The 26,426-nt window shown below is 32.9% G+C and overlaps 1 protein-coding gene across 2 annotated transcripts in view; it reads right to left on the reverse strand.

The window, feature by feature from the left end:
• Nucleotides 1–8,009: 8,009 nt before the first annotated feature.
• LOC114195318 (uncharacterized) overlaps nt 8,010–26,426 on the reverse strand; it is a 29,026-nt gene continuing 10,609 nt past the window's right edge. For both annotated transcript variants that reach the window (XM_085665816.1, XM_028085738.2), the window contains exons 13-39: nt 26,239–26,340; nt 25,964–26,032; nt 25,491–25,586; nt 25,311–25,418; nt 24,146–24,259; nt 23,918–24,001; nt 23,584–23,712; nt 20,645–20,843; nt 20,338–20,481; nt 19,463–19,506; nt 18,311–18,394; nt 18,138–18,206; nt 17,986–18,062; nt 17,647–17,716; nt 16,555–16,704; nt 16,240–16,305; nt 15,973–16,117; nt 15,780–15,844; nt 15,621–15,686; nt 14,123–14,216; nt 13,384–13,420; nt 13,225–13,282; nt 13,009–13,119; nt 12,687–12,754; nt 9,133–9,199; nt 8,981–9,049; nt 8,010–8,357 (exon numbers count right to left, since the gene is read on the reverse strand). In XM_085665816.1, coding sequence (XP_085521942.1) covers nt 8,310–8,357; nt 8,981–9,049; nt 9,133–9,199; nt 12,687–12,754; nt 13,009–13,119; nt 13,225–13,282; nt 13,384–13,420; nt 14,123–14,216; nt 15,621–15,686; nt 15,780–15,844; nt 15,973–16,117; nt 16,240–16,305; nt 16,555–16,704; nt 17,647–17,716; nt 17,986–18,062; nt 18,138–18,206; nt 18,311–18,394; nt 19,463–19,506; nt 20,338–20,481; nt 20,645–20,843; nt 23,584–23,712; nt 23,918–24,001; nt 24,146–24,259; nt 25,311–25,418; nt 25,491–25,586; nt 25,964–26,032; nt 26,239–26,340 — 2,433 coding nt within the window. In that variant the 3' untranslated portion in view covers nt 8,010–8,309. The remainder of the gene's footprint in view (nt 8,358–8,980; nt 9,050–9,132; nt 9,200–12,686; nt 12,755–13,008; nt 13,120–13,224; nt 13,283–13,383; nt 13,421–14,122; nt 14,217–15,620; nt 15,687–15,779; nt 15,845–15,972; nt 16,118–16,239; nt 16,306–16,554; nt 16,705–17,646; nt 17,717–17,985; nt 18,063–18,137; nt 18,207–18,310; nt 18,395–19,462; nt 19,507–20,337; nt 20,482–20,644; nt 20,844–23,583; nt 23,713–23,917; nt 24,002–24,145; nt 24,260–25,310; nt 25,419–25,490; nt 25,587–25,963; nt 26,033–26,238; nt 26,341–26,426) is intronic.

Below are 26,426 nucleotides of genomic sequence, written 5' to 3' on the forward strand. Positions count from 1 at the left end.
TGATGGAAATGCACACACACATATATGTACATGTATACCATGTTCAACACTTACCTTTATTCTCCTCAACAAGTGCAGCATGTTGCTTCTCTTGTTGCTTAAGCAGGGTGTTTCACTGACCAATTTTTGTTGATACTAGGACCATATTGCAATTACTCCTTTTCTACCCTTTTTTGTACCGCCGTTCTTTTCTTAACAGGACACGTTTACCTGGAACCCTTTCCAGGAAGACTTTCGATACTAGGACCATATTGCAGGTTCTTTATGTTAAAAGTTGTCAAAATGTAAGGCAAAGCTTAAATTCTAAAATAACTAGCTAGACTAAAAAATTTTCTACCATTTTCTGTACCGCCGTTAAGAATTCTATTCTTAACAGAACACGCTTACCTGGAACCCTTTCCAGGAAGACTTTCGATACTAAGACCATATTGCAACTTCTTTACGTTAAAAGTTGTCAAAGTGGAAGGCAAAGCTTAAGTTCTAAAATAAGTAGCTAGACTAAAAAATTCTCTACCTTTTTTTGTACCGCCGTTCTTTTCTTAACGGGACACGCTTACCTAGAATCCTTGCCAGGAAGACTTTCGATACTAGAACATATTGCAAGTTCTTTATGTTAAAAGTTGTCAAAGTGGAAAGCAAAGCTTAAGTTCTAAAATAACTAGCTAGACTAAAAAATTTTCTCCCTTTTTCTGTACCGCCGTTAAGAATTCTTTTCTTAACGGAACACGCTTACCTGGAACGCTTTTCCAGGAAGACTTTCGATACTAGGACCATATTGCAAGTTCTTTATGTTAAAAGTTGTCAAAGTGGAAGGCAAAGCTTAAGTTCTAAAATAACTAGCTAGACTAAAAAAATTTCTACCATTTTCTGTACCGCCGTTAAGAATTCTATTCTTAACAGGACACGCTTACCTGGAACCCTTTCCAGGAAGACTTTCGATACTAAGACCATATTGCAAGTTCTTTACGTTAAAAGTTGTCAAAGTGGAAGGCAAAGCTTAAGTTCTAAAATAACTAGCTAGACTAAAAAATTTTCTTCCCTTTTCTGTACCGCCGTTAAAAATTCTTTTCTTAACGGGACACGCTTACCTGGAACCCTTTCCAGGAAGACTTTCGATACTAGGACCATATTGCAAGTTCTTTACGTTAAAAGTTGTCAAAGTGGAAGGCAAAGCTTAAGTTCTAAAATAACTAGCTAGACTAAAAAAAATTTTGCCCTTTTTTGTACCGCCGTTAAGAATTCTTTTCTTAACGGGACACGCTTACCTGGAACCATTTCCATGAAGACTTTCGATACAAGGACCAAATTGCAAGTTCTTTATGTTAAAAGTTGTCAAAGTGTAAGGCAAAGCTTAAGTTCCAAAATAACTAGCTAGACTAAAAAAATTTCTGCCCTTTTTTGTACCGTCGTTCTTTTCTTAATGGGACACGCTTACCTAGAACCCTTGCCAGGAAGACTTTCGATACTAGGACGATATTACAAGTTCTTTATGTTAAAAGTTGTCAAAGTGGAAGGCAAAGCTTAAGTTCTAAAATAACTAGCTAGACTAAAAAAATTTCTACCTTTTTTTGTACCGCCGTTCTTTTCTTAACGGGACACGCTTACCTAGAATCCTTGCCAGGAAGACTTTCGATACTAGAACATATTGCAAGTTCTTTATGTTAAAAGTTGTCAAAGTGGAAAGCAAAGCTTAAGTTCTAAAATAACTAGCTAGACTAAAAAATTTTCTCCCTTTTTATGTACCGCCGTTAAGAATTCTTTTCTTAACAGAACACGCTTACCTGAAACGCTTTTCCAGGAAGACTTTCGATACTAGGACCATATTGCAAGTTCTTTATGTCAAAAGTTGTCAAAGTGGAAGGCAAAGCTTAAGTTCTAAAACAACTAGCTAGACTAAAAAATTTTCTACCATTTTCTGTACCGCCGTTAAGAATTCTATTCTTAACAGGAAACGCTTACCTGGAACCCTTTCCAGAAAGACTTTCGATACTAAGACCATATTGCAAGTTCTTTACGTTAAAAGTTGTCAAAGTGGAAGGCAAAGCTTAAGTTCTAAAATAACTAGCTAGACTAAAAAATTTTCTGCCCTTTTCTGTACCGCCGTTAAAAATTCTTTTCTTAACAGGACACGCTTACCTGGAACCCTTTCCAGGAAGACTTTCGATACTAGGACCATATTGCAAGTTCTTTACGTTAAAAGTTGTCAAAGTGGAAGGCAAAGCTTAAGTTCTAAAATAACTAGCTAGACTAAAAAAATTTCTGCCCTTTTTTGTACCGTCGTTAAGAATACTTTTCTTAACGGGACACGTTTACCTGGAACCCTTTCCATGAAGACTTTCGATACAAGGACCAAATTGCAAGTTCTTTATGTTAAAAGTTGTCAAAGTGTAAGGCAAAGCTTAAGTTCTAAAATAACTAGCTAGACTAAAACAATTTCTGCCCTTTTTTGTACCACTGTTCTTTTCTTAACGGGACACGCTTACCTAGAACCCTTGCCAGGAAGACTTTCGATACTAGGACGATATTGCAAGTTCTTTATGTTAAAAGTTGTCAAAGTGGAAGGCAAAGCTTAGTTCTAAAATAACTAGCTAGACTAAAAAATTTTCTACCCTTTTTTGTACCGCCGTTGTTTTTTTAACGGGACACGCTTACCTAGAATCATTGCCAGGAAGACTTTCGATACTAGAACATATTGCAAGTTCTTTATGTTAAAAGTTGTCAAAGTGGAAAGCAAAGCTTAAGTTCTAAAATAACTAGCTAGACTAAAAAATTTTCTACCTTTTTTTGTACCGCCGTTCTTTTCTTAACGGGACACGCTTACCTAGAATCATTGCCAGGAAGACTTTCGATACTAGAACATATTGCAAGTTCTTTATGTTAAAAGTTGTCAAAGTGGAAAACAAAGCTTAAGTTCTAAAATAACTAGCTAGACTAAAAAATTTTCTCCCTTTTTCTGTATCGCCGTTAACAATTCTTTTCTTAACGGAACACACTTACCTGGAACGCTTTTCCAGGAAGACTTTCCATACTAGGACCATATTGCAAGTTCTTTATGTTAAAAGTTGTCAAAGTGGAAGGCAAAGCTTAAGTTCTAAAATAACTAGCTAGACTAAAAAATTTTCTACCATTTTCTGTACCGTCGTTAAGAATTCTATTCTTAACAGGACACGCTTACCTGGAACCCTTTCCAGGAAGACTTTCGATACTACCATATTGCAAGTTCTTTACGTTAAAAGTTGTCAAAGTGGAAGGCAAAGCTTAAGTTCTAAAATAACTAGCTAGACTAAAAAATTTTCTGTCCTTTTCTGTACCGCCGTTAAAAATTCTTTTCTTAACGAGACACGCTTACTTGGAACTCTTTCCAGGAAGACTTTCGATACTAGGACCAAATTGCAAGTTCTTTATGTTAAAAGTTGTCAAAGTGGAAGACAAAGCTTAAGTTCTAAAATAACTAGCTAGACTAAAAGATTTTTTGCCCTTTTTCTATACCGCCGTTAAGAATTATTTTCTTAACGGAACACGCTTACCTGGAACGCTTTTCCAGGAAGACTTTCGATACTAGGACCATATTGCAAGTTCTTTATATTAAAAGTTGTCAATGTGGAAGGCAAAGCTTAAGTTCTAAAATAACTAGCTAGACTAAGAAATTTTCTACCATTTTCTGTACCGCCGTTAAGAATTTTATTCTTAACAGGACACGCTTACCTGGAACCTTTTTCAGGAAGACTTTCGATACTAGGACCATATTGCAAGTTTTTTATGTTAAAAGTTGTCAATGTGGAAGGCAAAGCTTAAATTCTAAAAAAATTAAATTTGTTCTACATTTGGAGCACATGAAATTAAAATTATTTTAAAAAAATTTAGAACTGAAATCAAATCAAATTAACAAATATGAGGACCAAATTGAGATTCATACAATAATTTGACACGTGTCACCATATTAGATTGACATATGGCACACTACAAACTTGACACGTGGCATAAATATTTTTTTAAAAAAATATAATTTTTAAAAAAAAAATAAAAATTTAAAAATAAATTTAAAAAAAATTCAAAAAATTCAAAAAGACGAGAAGCTGACACGTGTCACCTACTTAACAGTGTTAGTTCTCTACTAACGGAAAGGACCTAATCGATACTAATTTACAAAAATGAGGACCTAATTGAGACTGATAAAAATATGAGGACCAAATTGAGATTTTGTTACAAAAACGAGGACCAACGGAGTATTTTAACCTAAATTTAAACTATTTCATTTTTTTGTTTTATATTTAAATAATGAAATTTAAATTGTTACATTTTAATTTCTTAAATTTAAATATATTATTTTAATTATCATTTGATATCTATCTATATATGTATATAACAATGAAAGAGATTCTCTCTTTTGTCTTCACATTTTATAATATCAATTATATCCTTTACAATATCATTATTTATTAAATTTTTTAAAATTAATGGTTATATTTATTTATTTTCTATAAAACTGATTATCTTTTTCTTTTTTTTTATTTCTCAGCAATTAATTTTTTTATTCATTTCACTTTACTTTTAACATTTCACTTTATTTGTAATAAATATAAATTTATTTTATATATTAACTTAATAATGTTACACTATTATCACCTACTAAAATACTATCATTCATATTTAAAATATGCGTAGACTGCAATGATAGTGCACGTGTGTGTATGCTAGTATTAATAATATAACTAATTTCTTTTAAGTTAGTTGATATTGATTGATGTTATTTTTTTCTCAACGTTTTAAAATTATTTCTGTTAATTAGCATTGACAACGTATTTTATTGATTAGTGTTTGTTGAGATTGTTTTCAATTGATGTTTACATTGTTATTTAAGCTAAAATCAATTGATTTATTTCATCGCATTAGCTGAAATATTTTTCTATTACTATTAGACAAAAAAAATCACTGCACACATTGATAAAAAACAAATTTGATCTTGTAAAAAAAATTAATTTTACTTTTTTTACTTATCTTAATTTGATTTTTATTTTGAAAATTTTAATACAATTAAAGTCTTATCTATTTTTTAATGTTAATATTGTAGTAATAGTATTAGACAAAATTTCAAAAGTAAAAACTAAATTAAGACAAATAAAAAGATATATCAAATTAATATTTTTTTATAAAAATATAAATTGAAGACATAATTTAACCGAAAAACGACTACAACGTTGAAAAAAAAATCCACATTCGACAAAAATAACTTTTTCGACATTAGACAAAAAGTTTGCGAATGATATCGAACGAAAAATAATAATATTGGTCATGATTAACATTAGTTAGAAAATAATTACTACTATGGTAATTTGATAAAAGTTTTACATGTATTTAAATGTTATAATATACGTATAAACAATTAAATTTTAATTTACTTATTAAAATTAAATGTAAATACCTAAAAATACTAATGATTATAATTAAAATAATTTCACACAAGCATAATAGCTAAGTATTTCATTTCTTTGTATTTGAATTAAAATAAGAATGTTAAGAAAATTATTCATATTCTGTTAGATTAAAATTGAAAGTAGTTCTAGTGTCGTCACACAACTCCCCACCTATTTGCATATAAATTTTCACATTGTGTGACTCCTGCTGTCATATTTTGTTCCGTTAAGAGTGGTTCTAGTGTCGTCATCTTCAACTCAGAAAAAATCTAAATCCTAAATGATATCTACATCAACAACAACGATAGAATGAAGAAGCCCTACAACTCACCCACAAAACAATCAACCACAAACATTTCAATCACGTATGGTATTTGAACAAAAATGAATCATTGGCGATTGTGAGAGTGAAACAAAGAACAAAGTCAAAACGAACCACCACCCATCGCCGTTGAGAACCCAAACCTCAGACCTTACTTCTCTGTTCGATGACGTCGCGAGGCATTGCTTCTCTCTTCTCTCAAGTTGCAGTGCTCTCTTCAAAATGAGAAAACCATGGATTCTCTTTGTTGAACCTCTTCCCCATCTTCTTCCACACGTGTTTCAATTTTAAAAAAATAAAATAAAACAAATTTTTAAATAAGAAAATTGATTGACACGTCACTATGTCAAAAGTAAGTTCAAAATATATGTCTAAATATCATTTCCGAAAAAAAAAAAAAGCCTATAGTTTCGCTAAAGCATTACTAAAAAAGGAAGTAGTTGATAGAAAAATTAACATATTATTCTTCTTTATACTCAAATTCATTCGAAGTATGATCAAAAGTTAGAATACGTTTGTAAGAAAAGCTTAATAAGGTTACACTTTTGTTTCAACAGAAGCCAAGTTGTAGACTTGCAAAAGAGAAGAACAGCACGTAGATTGCAAAGTTGGGAGAGCCTACATATGTCTTTTCTATTTAATTTATAGAAAATGATTTTTTGACTACTAAATTTTGACAACTTTCTCTTATAACCTTAGATGTCATCTTCTAATTGATTTCTATTTTTCCATTTTTTCATTCTCAATATTCTAAAACCACTTAAGAGATGACACCTCATGTTGTAAAAGAAAATTGTTAAAATTTAGTAGTCAAAATATCATTGTCCTTAATTTATAAGTCTATTTTCCTATAATTAACTATTGTTGATGAGAAAGAGATCAGTTAAAGTTAATTAAGTAGTTAAGAGTTAAACAAATATTCCAATATTAATACTTAACGTATGTGCAAGTTTTCAATATTTCATAATTAAAAAAATATGTAGGGAGTCTATTTTCAATATACTTTAACCAATAAATCTTTTCAAATGTTTTAATATTACTACTAATTAAAACTCGATGGCCTGTATGTTTAGGAAAATTATTCTTTGACACAAACATTTTGTTTTTACATTCATTTTGACATATAACACTTTAATAAAATATTATATTAATATAATAAAAATAAAAGTAAATGCAATATTATAATAAAATAATAATTTATAAGAAGTGTAAGTTGAATGTAAGAGAAAAATTTAGTGTCAAATATCAGCTACCATATTTTTAATATTTGGATGAAAAAGTAATTTAATATATTTAGTTGTCAAGTAAAACATTTGGGTGACCAATTTTTATTAGAGACTAAAATCAAGGTTTAAAAGTTAGAGAGACCAAACCTAAAATTTATTTTAATTGTTTTTTTTAATTCTATAATCATTGTTTAATTTTGTATTTAAAAATTATCTAATATTGTCCGCGTTAAATGATTTTAATGAATATATATTTCATTCAGTTGAATTTAAATAAATAAAATAATTGAGTGATTGAAAATGGTTATCCCTGCTTCTTACAACAAAATCAACATTTTATTCTTACAATCCATGTTCCTTTCCCCACTGCACCTCCATATTTGTTTTTCACAACTTATTTCAAGCCAACATGAACAAAATGGGAAACGAACTTTTTTATGTTTCTCCAAAATTTTGTAACGCCTCAATTTGTATTGTCCTCATAATAAAGCATTATCCAAATATAACTTTCAAGTATTTTTCTATATGGGAACCCACAAAATTACCAAAGTATCTCTAGTATCATTAAATATTTAATTAAAATATAGTCGAAAAAATTATGGAATATTTGTTTTCGATTATAATATTAACTTTGAACTAAATATAATTGTGAATTTTTCTGCAACGGAATCCATTTCAATTGAGAAAATTATTTTAAAGACTTTTTAAAAAATTATTTTGAGTATTTATTGTAGTAAGGTTGAGAATATGATGTATAAGCTTAATCAATATTTTCTAAAGATAAAATTATCTAACTCCCTTTAAACGTGATTCTCAAGAATATTCTAATAATGAAAACCATTCCGAGAAAATTGAACTTAGGGTTATTATCAGAATTGTTATGGGTATTTTGGTAATTTACATATCCTAACATTGTTTGAGAAAGACAATAGTCAATTATAGAACAATTTTACGTTGTTATCTAATTACAAATGACCGTCTATTTGAGTTTTAACATTATTAATATAAAAGTAGGCCAACTTATTTTGTGATGGAATGGTGTCAAACTATTACCAATGTATAGTACTTTTTCTCTATAAAATGTTCTCGGAATTATACCATATACACACACTATTGTAACTGAAGAACCTACCAATCATCAGAAATTAGCAGATGTTCCTCCGTGAACATGTCCAGATACATAAGCGATAAGCTTTTTCAATCCAAAAGTCAAAAGAAAAGATACTATTAATCCTTTTGTCAGAACACTTTTTCTGTTCATCGAACATGTGATCAGCGTAGTTAAAATCTAAGCTTTATCTAATTAGAGGCTCTGTTCTGATGAAGTGCAGAGGGCACCGTCATCTTCTAAATGACTGTATATCTCAACGGAGGACCAAACAAGCTCAATACCACCTGAAAAGAAGGGCAGGAAACGTTAGATGTTTCCTAATTAGTCACTGTACATATGCTACTCATTTAATCTTGTACTTGAACACATTTTACCTTTTAATCCTTATATTAAAAACTGTCTTAACTTTCATATATAATATTTTTAATCTTTATAAAAAAAATTAAAATTATAGGTGTAAGGATTAAAACGAATGATTTTTAAGTATAAAGATAAAAAAAGAATGTATATAATTATAAGAACTAAATGTGTGATAAATTTTACGCATATATATGTTTTTTGGGTACAGAAAGGTTTAGGGGGGAAGTTAGGCTATCCTAAGGTCAAAACATACCACAAGCCTCAGCCAGGGCTTACAGTGATGCTGAGTGCTAGCAGAGTGCCCAACAATGAGGATTGCTAGCAAGTAGTAATTGAACCAAAGCCGTAAAGGTAAAGTGCTCGATTACTACAGGCAACACTAATCCAAGTGGTGATTGTATGGATTAATGATAAAGCCAATTGTAAGGCATGTTGAACACATTGTGATATTGAATGCCAAGTGTGATCAAACGGAGTTAAATCTATTTCATGACGTCAATGAAAAGCTACAGTCATTTGTAGAGTAACACCCAAACACAAGACTTACTGGTAGAAACACAAGGCCGTGCAAGAAACCAATGATAACCAAGGCCAGGTACATCTGGAAGTAATACACCTGCGGAGAGAGACCCAAAAATTACTTCTAATGTTTTTTTATCAGAATATCAGGCATTGGAGCCAAGGGCGATATGCACATACCACAAAAATTTCAGATGTAGAGAAGCAAAGGACGATAACTCCGACTAATTTTGTAAGTGTGATTCCACTGCCAAACAAGGATAAATTACAGAAAGAAAAGCGTCAAACAAAATAATAGTGCAGACACGTCAATAATTCAACCATCATTCAAATGATTTTTGTAATTTAGTCATAAATTCTACATACCTGTACAAGTTCTCTGACAACAGAGTAAGAGTTATATCAAAAGTACAGAACTATATACTAACTCACAAACTTTTCATGAAGTTCAATGGATCAAAAGTTCGTTCATTGAACATGAAAGGAACGAATGACCACAAGCAATGTATTGAAATTGATAATAAGATATCACACACGAGTACAATAACTAAATGCACCTATTTATACCATCGAAAAGCCCAAGCATTAGTACTAGCCCACCTGCTAGCCGCTTAGCTTAGGTCTACTACTAATAACCCGAATTTCTTATAATGATCCCCCTCAAGCTGAAGCTTATTTTACAAGTTGATGCACAAATACAGTACGCACATGTGTATCTGGTAAAACCCAATAAAACAGTGAATTATTATTTGAATGTTCCCAAAACAAAGAGGTTTAGCAACACTCTCTTCCCATACAAGACCAGCCCAGGGTTCTGGTTTGTTCTCCCAAAAACCAGCCACCCCTCTCCAAGAAACCACCGTATCCCATATACCCCAGACCATCTCTCCTCCCCTCTTCACAGCCAGGTAAGCAATTCTGTTGCAACAGATTCGGTTGGCGTGTGTCTGTGGAGCCCAAGTAATAGGCTTCACTTTCTCCTCTCATACACCTTTTGGGCCTTCCTAATTTGCCCTTCTATTTCATTGTTTGTATCAACTCTCCTCCCTTAAAATTCACCTTGTCCTCAGGGTGGAGTTCAAGAAAGGCTTCCATCATTTTAGAGACCGATTCCCACGAATTTTCACACTCAGGCATATTCTTCTACTTCACCAACACTTCTAAAGATTGATCGTTTTCTCCACGCGCTGCGAACACCTTTTCTGGTTGGACTTGTAACTCCAATTCCTCCGTCACATATTCAGGTAAAGGTTGGATAACAACATCAGCTGTTAGGGTGGGCTTCAATAGAGATACGTGAAAAGACAGGGTGTACTCTGCTATCGTTGGTAATTTCAGCTTATAAGCCACTTCTCCCACCTTTTCAACAATTTCATACGAACCATAATACCTTGGACTAAGTTTCTGGTTAATTCTCTTAGCCAACTTCTTCAATTTATAAGGTTGTATCCTCAAATAAACCACATCTCTAACCTTATACTCCACCATTCTATTATGGGCCTACATCAGATGCTCTTTCAGCATGTCTAACATTTCATCTCTTTCCTTCATCATGAATGACACTTCATCTAGGGTTGTTGTTGTAACACCTCCTCTAATCACCGGAGGAGGATCTCGACCATACATGACTTTGAAAGGTATCATCTTCGTAGCCTCATGATAGTTGGTGTTATACCAATATTCAACCCAACTGAGCCATTTATGCCAATGTCTTTAGTATATGTCATACACCTCAAATGAGTCTCCAAGCATCGATTTACCACTCCTGTTTATCACTCCCGTTTACCCATCTGTACGTGGGTGATAAGCAGAATTGAATTTTAATTTAGTTTTAGCCATCTTAAATAACTTTGTCCAGAAGGAATACATAAATACTCTGTCCCTATCAAAAACTATGGATTCAGGAAATCCATGCAATTTCACCACCTCCTTCAAGAATAATTTTGCAACATCTTTGGCATTATAAGGGTGTGCAAAAGAAATAAAATGAGCATGTTTCGTGATAGGGCACTCCATTTCTAATTGTCGTAGAAATGTCATGGAAACAAAAGAGAATAGGTAGGTGGGAAAATTACAGTTGGTGGGATGTCAAAATATACAGGCTTTTATGTCTAAGGAAAACTATGATTTAGGTCAGGCCGTATCAAGGATGCTTCTTTTGATAAGGAAATTTTGGCTAAGAAGAGGGTCATGTTGTAGGAAAAAATGCTCCAGCTTAGCCCCCTGAGGTGCAAGCTAAACGTATGGGAGATGGTTTGGAAATTCCAGATTTGCATGCTAGAATTTCTTACATACCAACTTCTGCTTCAAAACACTCAACTGATTTTTTCTATGAAATTAACGAAAACTCAGTGTTGGATTTAGATTCATGGACTACCCTTGGAGTATTGGCAGCCTAAAGCTATTTTTACTATTGCTAGGGGTTTCAGAACTCCTCTATCTCTAGATGATTGCACTATGAATAAAACAAGAGGGTTTTATGCAAGAGTCTTGGTGGATGTAGATATGGCTAATGAATTACTGAACCAAATTTTGGTGGAAAGACCTGGGTTTGCTTTTGTTACTGACATTGAATATGAAAAGCTTTCTTCCTTTTGTTCGGTTTGTAAGTTGATAGGGTACTCCATTTCTGATTGTCGTAGAAATGTCATGGAAACAAAAGAGAAAAGGGAGGTGAGAAAATCACAGTTGGTGGGATCTCAAAATAGGCAGGTTGTCATGTCTACGGAAAACTCTGATTCAGGAGTAGCAAGGCTGTTTCTCATGGCCTGTTTTTTGTTCATGAGTGTTGGTTGGATTCCCCCATGAGTTTTTTGTATTTTTATTTTTGTTTTTAATGATATTTTCATGTCATGACAAATGATAGATGTTGTTAGATATTGTTTAGATATTGTTTGATATTATTAAGATATTGTTAGATAATATTAAACAATATCTTCTATTTGCTCTATTTATTTTCAGTTACTCTTTTTAATTGTACATCTCTTTATTATAAATAAATTATCCTATGTGTGATTTATACAGAAGGGAGATTAATCTCAAATCCTATTTTCTTTATTCTCAACAGATGTCCTTGGGAGTGTCAGCCTAGCTGAGATGCCAAGGATCAGATTGATGCCTAGCATGAGATTTTTGTTTAAAAAACACATAAATCTAAGCGCAGGATAGATGCCACTAGTGTAATACCATGTTAAAATTTTAAGCTTCCTTCTGATAACACAACACAGAGTAATTGATTCTGTTTTCTCTCTCTCTGTTTCCTTTCCTTACATTATATCAGATCTACTATCATGGATTCTGAAAATTCTTCTGCTACCCACAACTCTGAAACCACCACCATTACCTCCTCCTACCACCCTCAAACTTTCAACACACCTATCTCCCTCTGATATTGATACCAAAATGTTACAAAAAAATACAATAACCTAATGCATCTACTTATACTATTAATTAGCCAGGTCAATCACTAAGATATAATATAATATATAATGGGGGCATATCAGCTCAGGTTTGTTGTCATTTGTTATCATCACAACAAATTTTTACCATACAAGCATACATGAATGGTTAATAGATCCATATGTGATTTGTAGACAAAATTTGTCCTCAAGTATCAAACAACAGCAGTTATTACTAGATACTTTTGCTATACACATAGCTAGCTACACTCGTGTACAAGGATACATATATTACAATCCAAGGCATTTCCAAATGCAACAGTACATATAATCAACCTGAATACAGAAGCCCCCATGGTACACAATGCTGTCTTTGCTCGTTGGTTCCTATCTCCCAAGCTTACCTGTGAAAACATGTATACAAGATCAGAAAACGTGCATGGTCACCAATAGGCAGGTGGTTCAATTGCATAAAGTCTCTGAATTAATCAAACTATCAATATTCCCCTAGTGACAAAGCAGGTTGAATTTCACATGCTTTAGTAATCTTCATAACCTCTTTTCCGAACAATCAGGAAGTAAACAGATATCACTATTTCATTGAAAACCCTACAGAGGGAAGACCTGTGAATTTAAAAAAACAGAGGACCAGACTAACCGTAAAGGCATGGACTATATGCACACAAAATTCAACAGCAATTCCTATTGCCATAATAAGGTTTACAACAGACACTGCATTGAGTTGGATACCCAAAATTGCCATTACACCCTGCAGGAGTCACAAAGGTCGTTTGTTTGACTCTGTAACTAAAGAATTAAAAAGGATAGCAAAAGAAAGATGAAACAAAATTTGCAACAGTAAGATAAATGATACCATGAGGTCCAAAATTATCATGACAATAACAAGTAATACGATTGCTGAACTCCACAAGCTGCATTGAATAGAAAACACAAAAGAGATATACTTATACCTGTAGTGATGGAGAGAATACATTTGTAGTTTTAACTGTAAATATGCAAGACTTAGGTATACCTGGATGTGATGACCAAACAAACAACAAAAATAGCACCTGCGATATAACCTTAAGTTATTTAAAATGAATTTGATTAAGGAAACATAGACTTGATATGACATTTTCAGAAGTAATAGTTGAAGAATATATGTCAAGGAGAAAGGGGAAACAAAACATGGACAAAAGTGGGTAGGTAGACATGAATTAGATTTCACTTTCCAATTTTGGTCCAATCAGAAATGTTAAGACACATTCATATGACACATTTTCACACAAGTAATAATTGAAGAATATATGTCAGGGAGAAAGGGGAAACAAAACATGGACAAAAGTGGGTAGGTAGACATGAATTAGATTTTCAGTTTCCAACTTTGGTCCAATAAAAAATGTTAAGAGGACGGCATATAAGTATTACTCGAGGACATATAGTTTAAATCGCAATACTGAAATCTTTCATACGTAAAAAGCAACACACGTGCTATATATCCTTTCAAGAGGCAGAAATAAAGCGGTTTGGCATTGTTAAGATGACAAACTACTTCATCAAAGACCATATAGATAGAATTTAGAAGTTTGAAGCCAAGAACATGAGTATAAACCTTCTCAATAAAGGCAGAAATTTCAACATATAAAGTGCAAAGTGCAAACATAAAGGAAAAATGAAAGATCAAACCAGACCGTCCAGCTTACATAAGGTTGACACGTGACTATGTCATTCTGCATAGATATGCATTATTTAAATGGTTTTGGAACACCAACCTAGTGCTATGGTAATGTTGATCAGGGCTAGCTTCCATATTTCCAGGTATTGTTCAAAGAAGATATAAAACACTGAGTACGGAAAAATATCCATCTGCATGAGATAAACTTAGTCAACAAGAAGTGGAGATCCCCAAAAGAATAAAAAATGTTGCACACTGTACAGGTTTAGCCATTACAAAATGGTCCATAAGGATGAGAAAATGGAAACTAGATCCATAGTCATATGAAATGCTATTTTTCCAAACTTAATATAACCAAAAAGACATTCCAAGAAAAAGTGATGAGTTAACAATAGCAAAAAACATCAAAGGTCAAGAGAAAAAAGAACAATAATTCCAGGTAAAATATTAGATTGGTAAACGATAGAAATAACAACAACGACAACAACAACAACAACAACAACAACAATAATAATAATAATAATAATAATAATAAAAAGAATAACAATAACACTAAATCAGTCTTCGTTAGCATTAATATAATTTACCCTTCTCATGTCATTCAACTACAGTAATGTTCACTATTATTGAAAACTCATAATAGTCAACTGAATATAGTTTTTCTTCTATTACAAAATCATTTATGATTGTTGGCCTTTCTTGTCATCAAATTATTGGTCATTAGCGTCAATTTTAGTTCATGAATATTCGTTTTAAGAATATAATTAGATATTGTTTTTAGTCCTTATATCCTAAAAACATGTTTTTTTTTATTCTCTACATCTACATGCATAACTTTTTCATTGATGTCCTATGTTGATGTGACACTTTTGATGACTGATGTCAACATCTCTACTTCGGTCATTTTGCTAACATGACAGGTGATGACATCATCATGACTTATAATGTCATCACCATTAGGTTCAACGGAGGAATTTAACATCAAAAACCAAAAGTAAAAAACAAAAAAAGTTAAGAGGGATGAAAATCAAACAATAAAAGAATTAAGTCAAAATAGTTATAGAGTCAATCATATTCTTAAAACCCAAATGCTCATAAATGAGTCCTAATAAAAAAAAAATTACAAAGATAATAAAATATCGGAAGACCATATTACAAACTGTTTAGTATACTTTAAGCCTAACTCTACCCCACAAAACCGGCTTTTAAGGTGAGGTTTGCATCCATTGTCTTATCTCTAGTCGATGTGAGACGTCCAATACTCTCTCACGCCGAGGTATATACATCTCGAGCATGGAACTTGACATTAGTGGGTGGTCCGATAATGGTCAAATACCGGGTGAAACAACATGCCCAACAAACTTTTACTAGGATAAGTTCTAATAATGACTCTGATACCATGTTAAGAAGTGGACTTTAAACCTAACTTAACTACACAGAATCGACTTGTAAGGTGAAGTTTGCACCCGCTTATATACTCTAGATTTGGCCTTATCTTTAGTTAATATGAGACTTTCAACACAAACAATTCCTAGATCCTGAATACAAAAAAACAACTCAAGTAAAAATGAATAATGTCATTGCTGCTCACAAACCTTTAAAGAAGCAGAAATTCTTGCTGAAAAATCCCTTGCAGCTTGTATTGCATTAACATAGTCACCCTAACAAGATTTTCATTTGATCAAACACAGAAATGTGTGAAAAGTTTTTGCCAAAGCAAGGAAAATAAGATCATCATTTATCACTCTGCTTACTTGTCTATTAAGTGGTGTATGATAAGTTCGAAACTCAGAAGCTTGAATAACACCACTCTCATAACCTGAAAGCTCAGTTATAAGCAATATCTGTATATCAGATTTTAATGTTTAAGAATGATATAGCAAATACAAAGGGAACAGAATAAAAGGTTTGCTCTTTTAGAAAGGGGGAGTGAGTATTTTTTTAAACCATTCAGATCTACACTGTTGGTGTATGCTCCATGACCACCCTTTGCACAATCAGCTGATGGAAGTGCATCAAGAAACCAGGGAAGCTTCTCCGTGAACTGTGCCGTAGATGGACGATCATTAACCAAATCCGAGTGGCGGAAACACTAGGAATCAACCAGAAAGGTCAGTTGTTTTACCAATTCACCCTTTAGGTTTAAATTTGCAACTTTTGACCAATTATTATCCAATGTAATAAACAAGAAACTCAGGGGAGAAAGTATATTACCGTTGTGCAGTCATTGCACACTCCACCCAACCCACATGGTCCTTCATCTGGCAAACAGCAAGGTGGCTGAAAAATACAGATACTTACTATTACAAATAGAAAGATACACAAAGATATAACAAACAATATTTAATTAGTATAATCATTTAAACAATTAATTTAGAAACAAAAACAAAGCCGAAGAAATAATGGAACCACAATATCACAAAGCATATATACATTATGCATGAATATAAGTTCAAAATAATATATAGGAGAAAAGAGAAGTTGAACTCGCTGCATCCAAATTTTATCCAACATAAAAGAAGCACGTACCTGATCATCAGGTGGACAATAAGAGCCATTTGTGAATTTTCGACAGCAGCTAAAAGCTTCAGGTGACATCCATACAAGGAAATCATCAAGCCACGATGCAGCTGGTTTGGCTATGTAGCTTGATTTTGGCACTAATGAAGCTCTAGATATCTGCAATATTATAGAACCAAATGTACAGAATCCGTTCATATAGGCAAGAGTAGACTACATCACAAGGGTAGTTATGTACAAATTCTACAATTACAATTAACAGTCTATATATATATATATATATATATATATATATATATATATATAAGTAAGTAGTAATCCTCCTTTTTAATAAGCTGAATATGAAATAAACTGTAATCACTCCCTTCAAATCTTTTACATTCATCAACTAGGTATCAGACTCTTGATCCAAAGGGGCCTTAACTGCAGCCTTCATTGCCACCTTGGCACCTTCATCATGCCCAGAAACTACGGCCATCAGCCAACAGTGCTGTTGCTGAAATATGTTTCCAGTGGGCTTTTCCAGCAAAGACCCCCTCAAAAAACCAGCTGATGCTGCTGCCCAGTACCCAAAGTTACAGCCCCATCAAATCTGCCAAACCCCTTCATATTTGCAAGTAGCTACACATACTAATTGTGTTCACCACATGCCACTGCCACCACAGAACAGGTCCTGGCCACTTTTTCTTATGTTTCAGGGGTTGATTTGTCCTAAACTCCCTCATTTACAGCTATTAGAAAGTCCTATCTTCTCATTCTTTTGGCTATGATTGCAGATCTGTTTTCACTTCTTTCCCCACCATGTCTGAAAAGACCATTTCTATTTAAGTTTGATATATATAAGGAAAGGGAGAGGGAGAAAGGAATTTTGTTGTGCAAAATGAATTCAAGCCAACTACAACTGAATTATATCACATTCTTATATCTCCAGATGGAAGTAATTGACAAACTATCGGTTGTAAGGATCTGTCTGAGTAACAATAAGTATCTGACAACTGTCAGTTGGTTAAATATGAATAAACTAATCTACTCATACAAAAAGGTGCAATAACAAGGAGTAAAATTATACTGCAATATTTATGACCATGACCATTGAATTACCTCATTTAAAAGAGAATTTGAATCACAGTGGCTAATGGAGCATAGCTGATTTGTGTGTTTGGATTCCAAACTGCGCACAATACTCACAGGAAATCAGTTCAAGAGTTCAAATAATGCACTTAAACGTACATCTAAGAGAATTTTCATGTGCCAGTACAGTGGAGGAAAATAATGATTTATATCATAATGTTCTTCCACTAATTCTATGTCCTATTTTATTCAACTGCATCTTGCATGCTTAATGCATCATTTCAGTTTGTAAATAATACAAACTTAGTTATCTTCTTAAAAGACAATTAATAACAGACAAGTACACTTAGAGCAATAAAATTAATCAACCTGTAGTTGTAATCCTTTACAACAAAATATAATGGTGGTCCAACTCTAAGGTACTCAGATATGTTACTGAAATAACCCTGAAAAGACCAAAAGAATGAACGTGAGTCTGGACAGTAAAAAATGGAACATGGGAAACAAATGAAAAACTAAACCTGAAGATAGGAATCTCGTGGAAGAGCAATCTGTTGCTCAAGACCAGGTTCAATCCTAGTGCTTAATGCCTGCCAAAATAAAATGAAATAAAAAAAAAAAAAAAACACAGAATGACAGTTCTCAAAAGGGTCTTAATGAAAGTTAATATTTTCCCATTTCCCAAGAAACTTACAATGCTTGCTAAGGTGAATCCAACAAAGATGGCTATGACCAAGATTTTAACTACCCGTAGTCCAAGAAATGGTGCATGAACCTCCTACAATCGCACAATAATAGAACATTTAATTTTAATCAGAAAAGTGAAAGGTACGTGATAAGTATCAAAATACCTGGGAAACACTCCCACAAAAGCTAGCTATTAAAAGGGGAGAATCAACCACTTAAATATTCAAATAATAACCTCATACTACTCGATGCGGGAATTAGACACCCCATAATACCCAAATCACTATTAGTAGGAAACAAGATGGGTATAAAGAAACAAGTGATTTTTTCTTGATTAACAAGAACTAATTCTCCTCGAAGGGCTTCCCCATCACAAAGGATATTTCCTTCCAAAGAAATCTTTTAATTCCTTGAATGCCCCTTCCATAGTCATTCTCCAAATTTATATGACCAATCCCCTCAAATGAACTGACTAATCCCAATAGAATAGTTATCCTAGTTATTGAATCATCGAATTCACAATTTGAATCAAGTAATTCAACTAGTCAGCAATTTGCATCATAAGTAACTCAACCTCTACATTCCAACCCTATTTGTCTGCATTGGAAGGTATCTCTTGAGTGGGTTCTTTATAGTAGTACTCGTCCTCCCAATTGATCCTGCTTCTGCACTCACTTCCCAGCATTTATATGATGTTGTAAACTCCCCCTACACCGTTCTTGATCTAGAAAAGGTGAGAACTGTATTTGTTGGTTACTTTGCTTCTAAAACTCCACTAAACTCACCAAAGCTTCAATCATGACTCATTTCAACCATTTGTTGATCTAGCGAGTTGAAACAGTTTGATAGGAATCCAAGATAAAAAAAATGATTTTATTTCCTCATTGCAACTAAGAATAATAAGGAAAAGTATTTCTCCTATAGTTTCCAGTTCAAAAAGGATTTATCTCACAAAATGCCTATTCCATCCTCATTCTCCCCTATTTATCTTGCTAACCCCTCAAACAAAGTACAAGATTACTGTATCTTAAGAAATTTCTACCTGTGATAATTAAATAGAATAAGAAAACAGCAAAACTGAATTCATAAAACATGGGTAATAAGATGAAATTTATTTAAGTTTACACATAATCAGCCCATGAACTAAGTATAACTTTACCTTCATATACCGCGTCAATAATCCATCTCTTTCCTGCCTGTTGCCTACACTTTCATAAGATATGCTTAGAACCATATATAAGCATGGAAAGAAAAAAGTGTGGCATGCAAAATACCAACAGAAGCTGAAAAGAGTTCATGATTATTCTTGAATGGAACTGCAAGATATGTAAACAATTATCGAGATCAATTTAAAGGTAAAAGTTTAATCCACGAGATTCACTACTTAAGAGTGTTTTGTAATCCTTAACAAGTTTGATGCTTCATTACATGAGGGCCCTTTCAAATTGAAGCGTTGACAAAGCACATAACAATCATGCCCCGTTCCATAATTAAATCTCACCAAGACTAAACCAGCAACAAAAGGATCAAATTTGTAACCATTACAAGAAGCCTTTGATATCATGTCGAGACCACTAGATGCAATAAGTTTATGGGTTAACCTATTAGTATTAGATAAATTAACAAGTGTGATTTGTAGGTCTAAATAAAACCCTCATTAGCACAAATGTTTTATTTAAATTGAGAGAAAGGAATCAGTACAATAAATAAAGGAGATCTGGTATCCTCTGATAACAAGCATATGATACAGGAATAAATAAAAAGTTCCTAATAATATAGTACATATATAATATACATATTTACGATTATAAAGGAGGATCAGCTCTTTATTTCTATAATTATAACAATGTTCCTGATTATAAAGTATAAACTCTTTATTTTCTATAATTATAACTGTACAAGATCAACTCCTATTGATAACATGATCATAAAGGATATACCATTTTGAAAACCATTCATACCCAAAAGCCTAAATTGTAAGATGCAAGCATAGCAGTAAACCAAAGTATTTGTGCCTGAACTTTATGCATGTACCTTCATTCTCCTCCACAGAGGACCGATTCAACTTTATGCATGGAAAACAGTCAATTCTGTTGTCCTTAGCTCTCACAAAGTCTAATGTAACCAAAGCTACAAAAGCGGTAATCTGCAGAAGGAAGTCCAGTAGAACCGCCAAAGCTATAGAAAAAAAAAAGTAGTAATCATTAGAGTTATGAAATCCTAAAATCACTTTTTAAAGTAGTTGCATTTTTTACCCTCCTTTATTTATGTATTGATGAAAATTTCCAGTTCAGTTTTCTGTTTGCCAAAAATAGAAGTTGAGAAGAGAAAATTCTTTAACCTGCAATCATAGAGAAAACACGGCATGCTGGCATAGAAACAAATGATCCTACAGCAAATGCCAAAATCTCTGATAAGCTTGCTAGAGTTATTGAAGGTCCAACTTCACCCAATGCATGGCTTATTTTTTCTTCAACTGGTAAATTTGAGGGTTGTCGCTTCACAGCATCTACGATTATACACATGTTATCAACACCAACCTGAACAAAAAATGAAAATCCAAAAGAAGTAAAATCTTACAAAACTTGCTGAAATGTAAGAACGTTGCAAAAGTTAATAACTTTCATTTACACAATGACCCAAATTTAGAGGAAGGGATCTGAATTAACTGAAGAAAATAGTAGTCAGCATATATCATATTTATATACATCCAAAGCATAAATTGTAAATACATCTATTTGTAAGATAATAACAATGAATTCAAGCAATTTCCTATGACAATATTGCTCGAAGGATGCATGAACTAAATATAAAACTTAATGTTTACTCTTCAACATTTTAATAATTATAATTAAAATTATACTAACATTACTCAATCACTCCTCTAAAGTTTTTGCATTGTAGTCATGCAACAAGCTGGTTCCAAACATAACTAACTCGAGGACCTCAAAGAATGATGGTCAAAATTTTAAGAGTTACTCACTAGAACAGGAATAAGTAACCAGGTGCAATTAGGGATAAATTTGTCAAATTTCAACTTAAAATAAATTGGCATTAAACAAAGTTGCCCAATAAATATATAATTTGTACTCCAAAAATTAAAATAGACGATGTGGAACTTCCCAATACCCTCCGTCCATAGATGCTTGTCAAATCAGGCAAGCCTACCAGGTTAGAGGACTCCAAAGATGAGCAATAGGCTCTGGTACTAAGACAAATTTCAACTTAAAACCAATAGGCTTATAGCAAATTGCTCAACAGATACATAAGTCACATCCAAAGGATTGAGGCAAGCCACATTGGAACTTCCCAACATGTCCCCCTCACAGATATTTGCCAAACTAGAAGACCCTACCAGCCAGAATAGACAATTACCAAGATGATTAATAGGATTTGGTACCAGGTCAAATTTCATTTTAAAACCAATAAACATTAAGCAAAGTAATTCATCAGATATAGAAGCTATACTCAAGAATTGAGGTAGGCAATGTGAAACTTCCCAACAAATTTCTTCTAGAAAGAATATTCTGCCTCACAAAATGAAAATCAACCTCAATGTGTTTTACTCTTTCATGAAACCTTGGATTTCAAACTACATGGAGAACTGCCTGATTACCACACGCAAACTTCAAGAATTGCTATCTACAAACTCATAACTCCTTAAGAACCTATTTTCGCAATACAAGTTCACACATTGCAACTGTTAATGCTTGATCCGGCTTTATATTTCCTAAGATATCATATTACCTCAAAAAATAATGCCCAATGGAGAACTTGGCGATCTATACGTGTAAACCTTATATTTTCATATAAACTTTATCCTCGTAGTCATAGAGTAACCATCTTCCTAGAGCAATTTTATGTATCTAATATCTGAACAATGACATTCTAGTATGGTCACATGGAGGATCAGAGAATTGACCAACACAATGCATTAAAAGATATACATGGCCTAGCTATTTAAAGAAAGTTCAGCTACCCAATCATTCTTCAATATTATTTCGGGTAAGGTAATGGCCTCCTCCATATTGACAAAAGCTTCCAAGGTTTACACTTTGTCGATGTCAACCTCCTCTAGAATATTCGGGCATATTCCCTCTAAGAAATAGAAATTCCATGTCCACATTGTGCAATTTCTATACCTCAAGAAAAGCTTGCCAAGATCCTTAATCTGAAAAGGCTTGACAAATTCTGGTTCAAGTTGTCAATAACATCCCAATCTTTCCTAACATCCCAATCTTTCCTGGCGATGACAATGTCGTGTTATTACTAGATTGAGGATGTCCAGACAGCAGATTATTTCATGAATGAGATAGATTATAAAAGCCACCTTGCTTGAAAACCTCAATATGCAATACGTAGCTCTACAGAGGTCTATCTAACTATGGTAACATAACTACAATTAGTAAAGCTAACTGTAAACCTAACAAATTGTAACTAATTGAGAGTTGGTTAGGCAGATCCTAAGTTAGTTATAAAGTTCCTAACTGAAATAAAAACAGTGGGCAGGTAGTGTATACTCCAATACACCTCCGGTACTTGTATCGACCAACAGTTTGGTATTGTTAAGAATGGAATGCGAAGAGTTGTCCTAGACAAAAATCCTACACAAAAAAGCCAAGATCTCATACACTCTTGATACCAAATTGAATATATTGAGAAAAGGACAACAAGAATTGTATTGTTGTATTACTGCATTACTGAATATTCAAAGATTACAAAAGATGCTAAGCTTTCAGTATACAAGGATTATATATAAACATCCTAGCAGCACACTACAGCCATGAAGTGACAGATGTTTCATTTATAAATATCATGATGACAGCTATAACTGCCTAGTCGGAGAATAACAGTCAACTAATAAAGCAGAAAATAAAGAAATTGGCGTCTGGATGTATTCTTTTTACAAGCATGGATATTATTGAATATAGTGAATATAGGTTTGAGATTAATCTCTCCTGTATAAAAAATACACATAGGGTATCATATTTATAATAAAGGAAATATGGGCTAAATCTAAAATACAAGTAAAGAAAAATAACAAAGAAACTGAAGATAAAAGATAGAGATATAAGATATATAACAATATATCTAACAGATACTATCCAATATGATTTTGGTACCCCCAACTTAATGTCAGTTTGGAGGCAACCAAACAGGCACTTCATGTCTCCTGCACTTAATCCAGTGAATGTGCACAATACTGATATAAGACAATATAATATCTCTGGTAATAATATATACAATACACTTGATAATGATAAAAACATAAAGACTTACTGCTAACACCAGAAAAGGTATAACTTCCATTATGATTAGTGTTGATTTTACTCCAATAGCACTGAAAAATCCAACTGATCCGAGGACAGAAAGCACAACAAGCAAAACCCCCAAAAGACCAAGCAATACCTGAATAACATAAAGTTGAAGAATGGAAGTATAAAATAATCAGAGTTTGAAGAAAGAAGATGAGAATATTTATATCAAGAATTAGCCAAGAATATTTATATCAAGAAGTACAATTTAGCACATATTGGCCCTTATGAATGTGCACAAACAATTCAATATCAGAATTATGCTAGAGGGACAATTGTAAGCTTCAAGAAAAGTATACCTTAGATGAGAGGAAGAAAGAAGATGGATGAGGTGTATCTCCCAAGGTCACCGATATATAAGCAAACATCACAATATAGCTCACCTAAAAATATGTTGGAGAAGAAATTTATTGTATGTTCAAATAAAGCATATAGATGAATCCACAATCAAACTACGCAGATCATTAGCTTACACACAACACAAATCATGTTTTTACATTCAGCAGAGAGAAACAAAAATTTCTTACAAGTATTGTTACTACATCTGCAGTGCTTTCTCTCTTTAATTCTTCCTCAATTGAACTTTCAGTCGAAAATGACAAGGTAAGATTGCTAGTTTGCACCAATGGCAGCAATTCCTCCTTCCAAATGTAAATTGGGTCAAAAAATGTGTAAGGACAAGGAAAGAGAAGAATAGACAAATATCCTACCTTGAAGCACGCTATATTCCGCAACATGAAAAAGCACACTTGCTCAAAAAATATGCAAAAACTACACATAAGTAGGTACCTAGAAAAGAAAAAACACTCGTGCCACTTTCCTTATTTCAAAAGTTGACAATGGAAGGATCAACATTATCTTTATAGCAATATATCGCCTACAATACAAAATAAGCTCAATCTATTTATTCATTTTTGAGACAATATTGATCTCTGGTAAAGTTTATTTAGGCATTGAAAAACTTCTTTAGAGCAATATTTACTGGAATTGTTGGGATTATAATCTGTCTTAATGCTAACTAGAAAGGTGAAAGTTGACATCAAGTTATGAACATCCACTATTGAACACATATTCTATGCTTTTAGACCTTATTTTCCTAAAAAGCTAAATAAATTAAGTTTTTAATAATTTATTTAGGAAAATAAATAATTGAGCATTCTGATGTGTTTTGTGAGTGTTTCCTTAGAGCCAAGTAATAAATTAAAGAATTTTGCCTAAGCTAGGCTTACTATTCCTTTAAGCAAGGAAAAACATAGACTTGCTAAAAGAAGGCTGCTTAAGTTAGGCCAACTACTCCTTCAATCTAGCAACTCACTTAAGCAAGGCCAATTGCTTGCTTATGCTTTTAGCTCACTTAAATTAGGCAAATTACTTGCTTAAGCTAAAAAGTCATTGAGGAAACATTTTATCATATTAAAGGCTTGCTCAAAAGAGATGTAGATTAGGGTCCAAAAAATTCTCTATAAATATCCCAGCAAACATGTGTTGACAGAAGTTTGGTGTTAGGAGAAAGATCTAGACACTTGGAAATAAATCTGAAAAACATTTCTCAAGTTTTTTGTGGGAAGAATGATGAGGTGAATAGGGTCATTTCCCTGTCATGATAGATAGTCATGCTATGCTGAGGATTCTGTGCATATAAGCTATACACAAGAATTAATAACTGCAATGAATATATTTTAGTAGTCATACCTTAGCTAATTGGATGAAAGCTTTTTCCCAAGCTATTGCCTTCCCATTCTCATCTCCAACTTTCATAATTGCATTATTCACAGGGTACGTGATAACAAATGCAGAAGCCTGGAATAGGATAATCATCATAGCAGAAAGTATTGGATAAAAAGGCATCTATACAAAATCCAAGATTCTTACCTCAGAATAATTGTTCCCGGAAAACCCTCCCAAGGCCACAGTTGGCTCAAGAGGAGCCTTAAATGCACTAAAGCATGTTTCTGTAGAAGTGTAATGCTGAGGATGACAATCATATAATTAGAGCCCACATATATCAGATACAGAGACAAATCACAACAACACTTTCAAGTCTTATTTCGTATAACCTACAAGAAGTAATTATGTATAGAAGAACCAAGGCAGCATTACACGTTCAATTGAATACATTTGACGTAAAAGGCTACACTACAAAGAAAAAAAAAATGAAAAAGCAGTAATCCATCCATACCTACACAAATACTTTAACTTGAATTAGTATACTTATTGGAATTTAGTGCCTCTTAAAACATTAATCCTTTTGCTTTAAAATTCTTATCTGCTCATAAAGTAAACTGCTTTAAATTAAAATCTTCTGAATAACAAGGGCAACTCATAATCAGATTATAGAAGTTTACCTGAAAACAGTACTCAGCATGTTCAACACCTCCATAGTCGTCATAATTGTCAGGGTCCATTTGAAAATACTAATGGAATAAAAATAATGACAAATAGGGAAATCAAATTAAGAATCCTAGGTAAGCCACACAAAAAAATAGTAAATTGCAATAGAACTGAATAGGAAAAGCCAGTTGGTTGTACAACTTACAGATAATAGAAGCCAAATAATTAATTATTTGCAATACACAATAAAAAGTACTACAGAAATAGTTTGGAAAGAAGTGGGTTAGACCTGCAAAATACTTTGAGTGGCACAATCTTCGCCTAAAGGCTTCAAGCAAATGTCACTCAGAGATACCAACGAACCAGAATAATTTGCTAGAATTCCATCAACCTGTTGGAATATTGAAACAATCAACGTATTTCTTTAATAAAAATGTCCCACCGAAAATAAAGTGGCTACATTTAAATTCTAGTAAG

Source organism: Vigna unguiculata, chromosome 8, assembly GCF_037176805.1.
Source record: "Vigna unguiculata cultivar grain cowpea cultivar isolate G323 ecotype 2 chromosome 8, ASM3717680v1, whole genome shotgun sequence".
In the NCBI taxonomy this organism is placed as follows: Eukaryota; Viridiplantae; Streptophyta; class Magnoliopsida; order Fabales; family Fabaceae; genus Vigna; species Vigna unguiculata.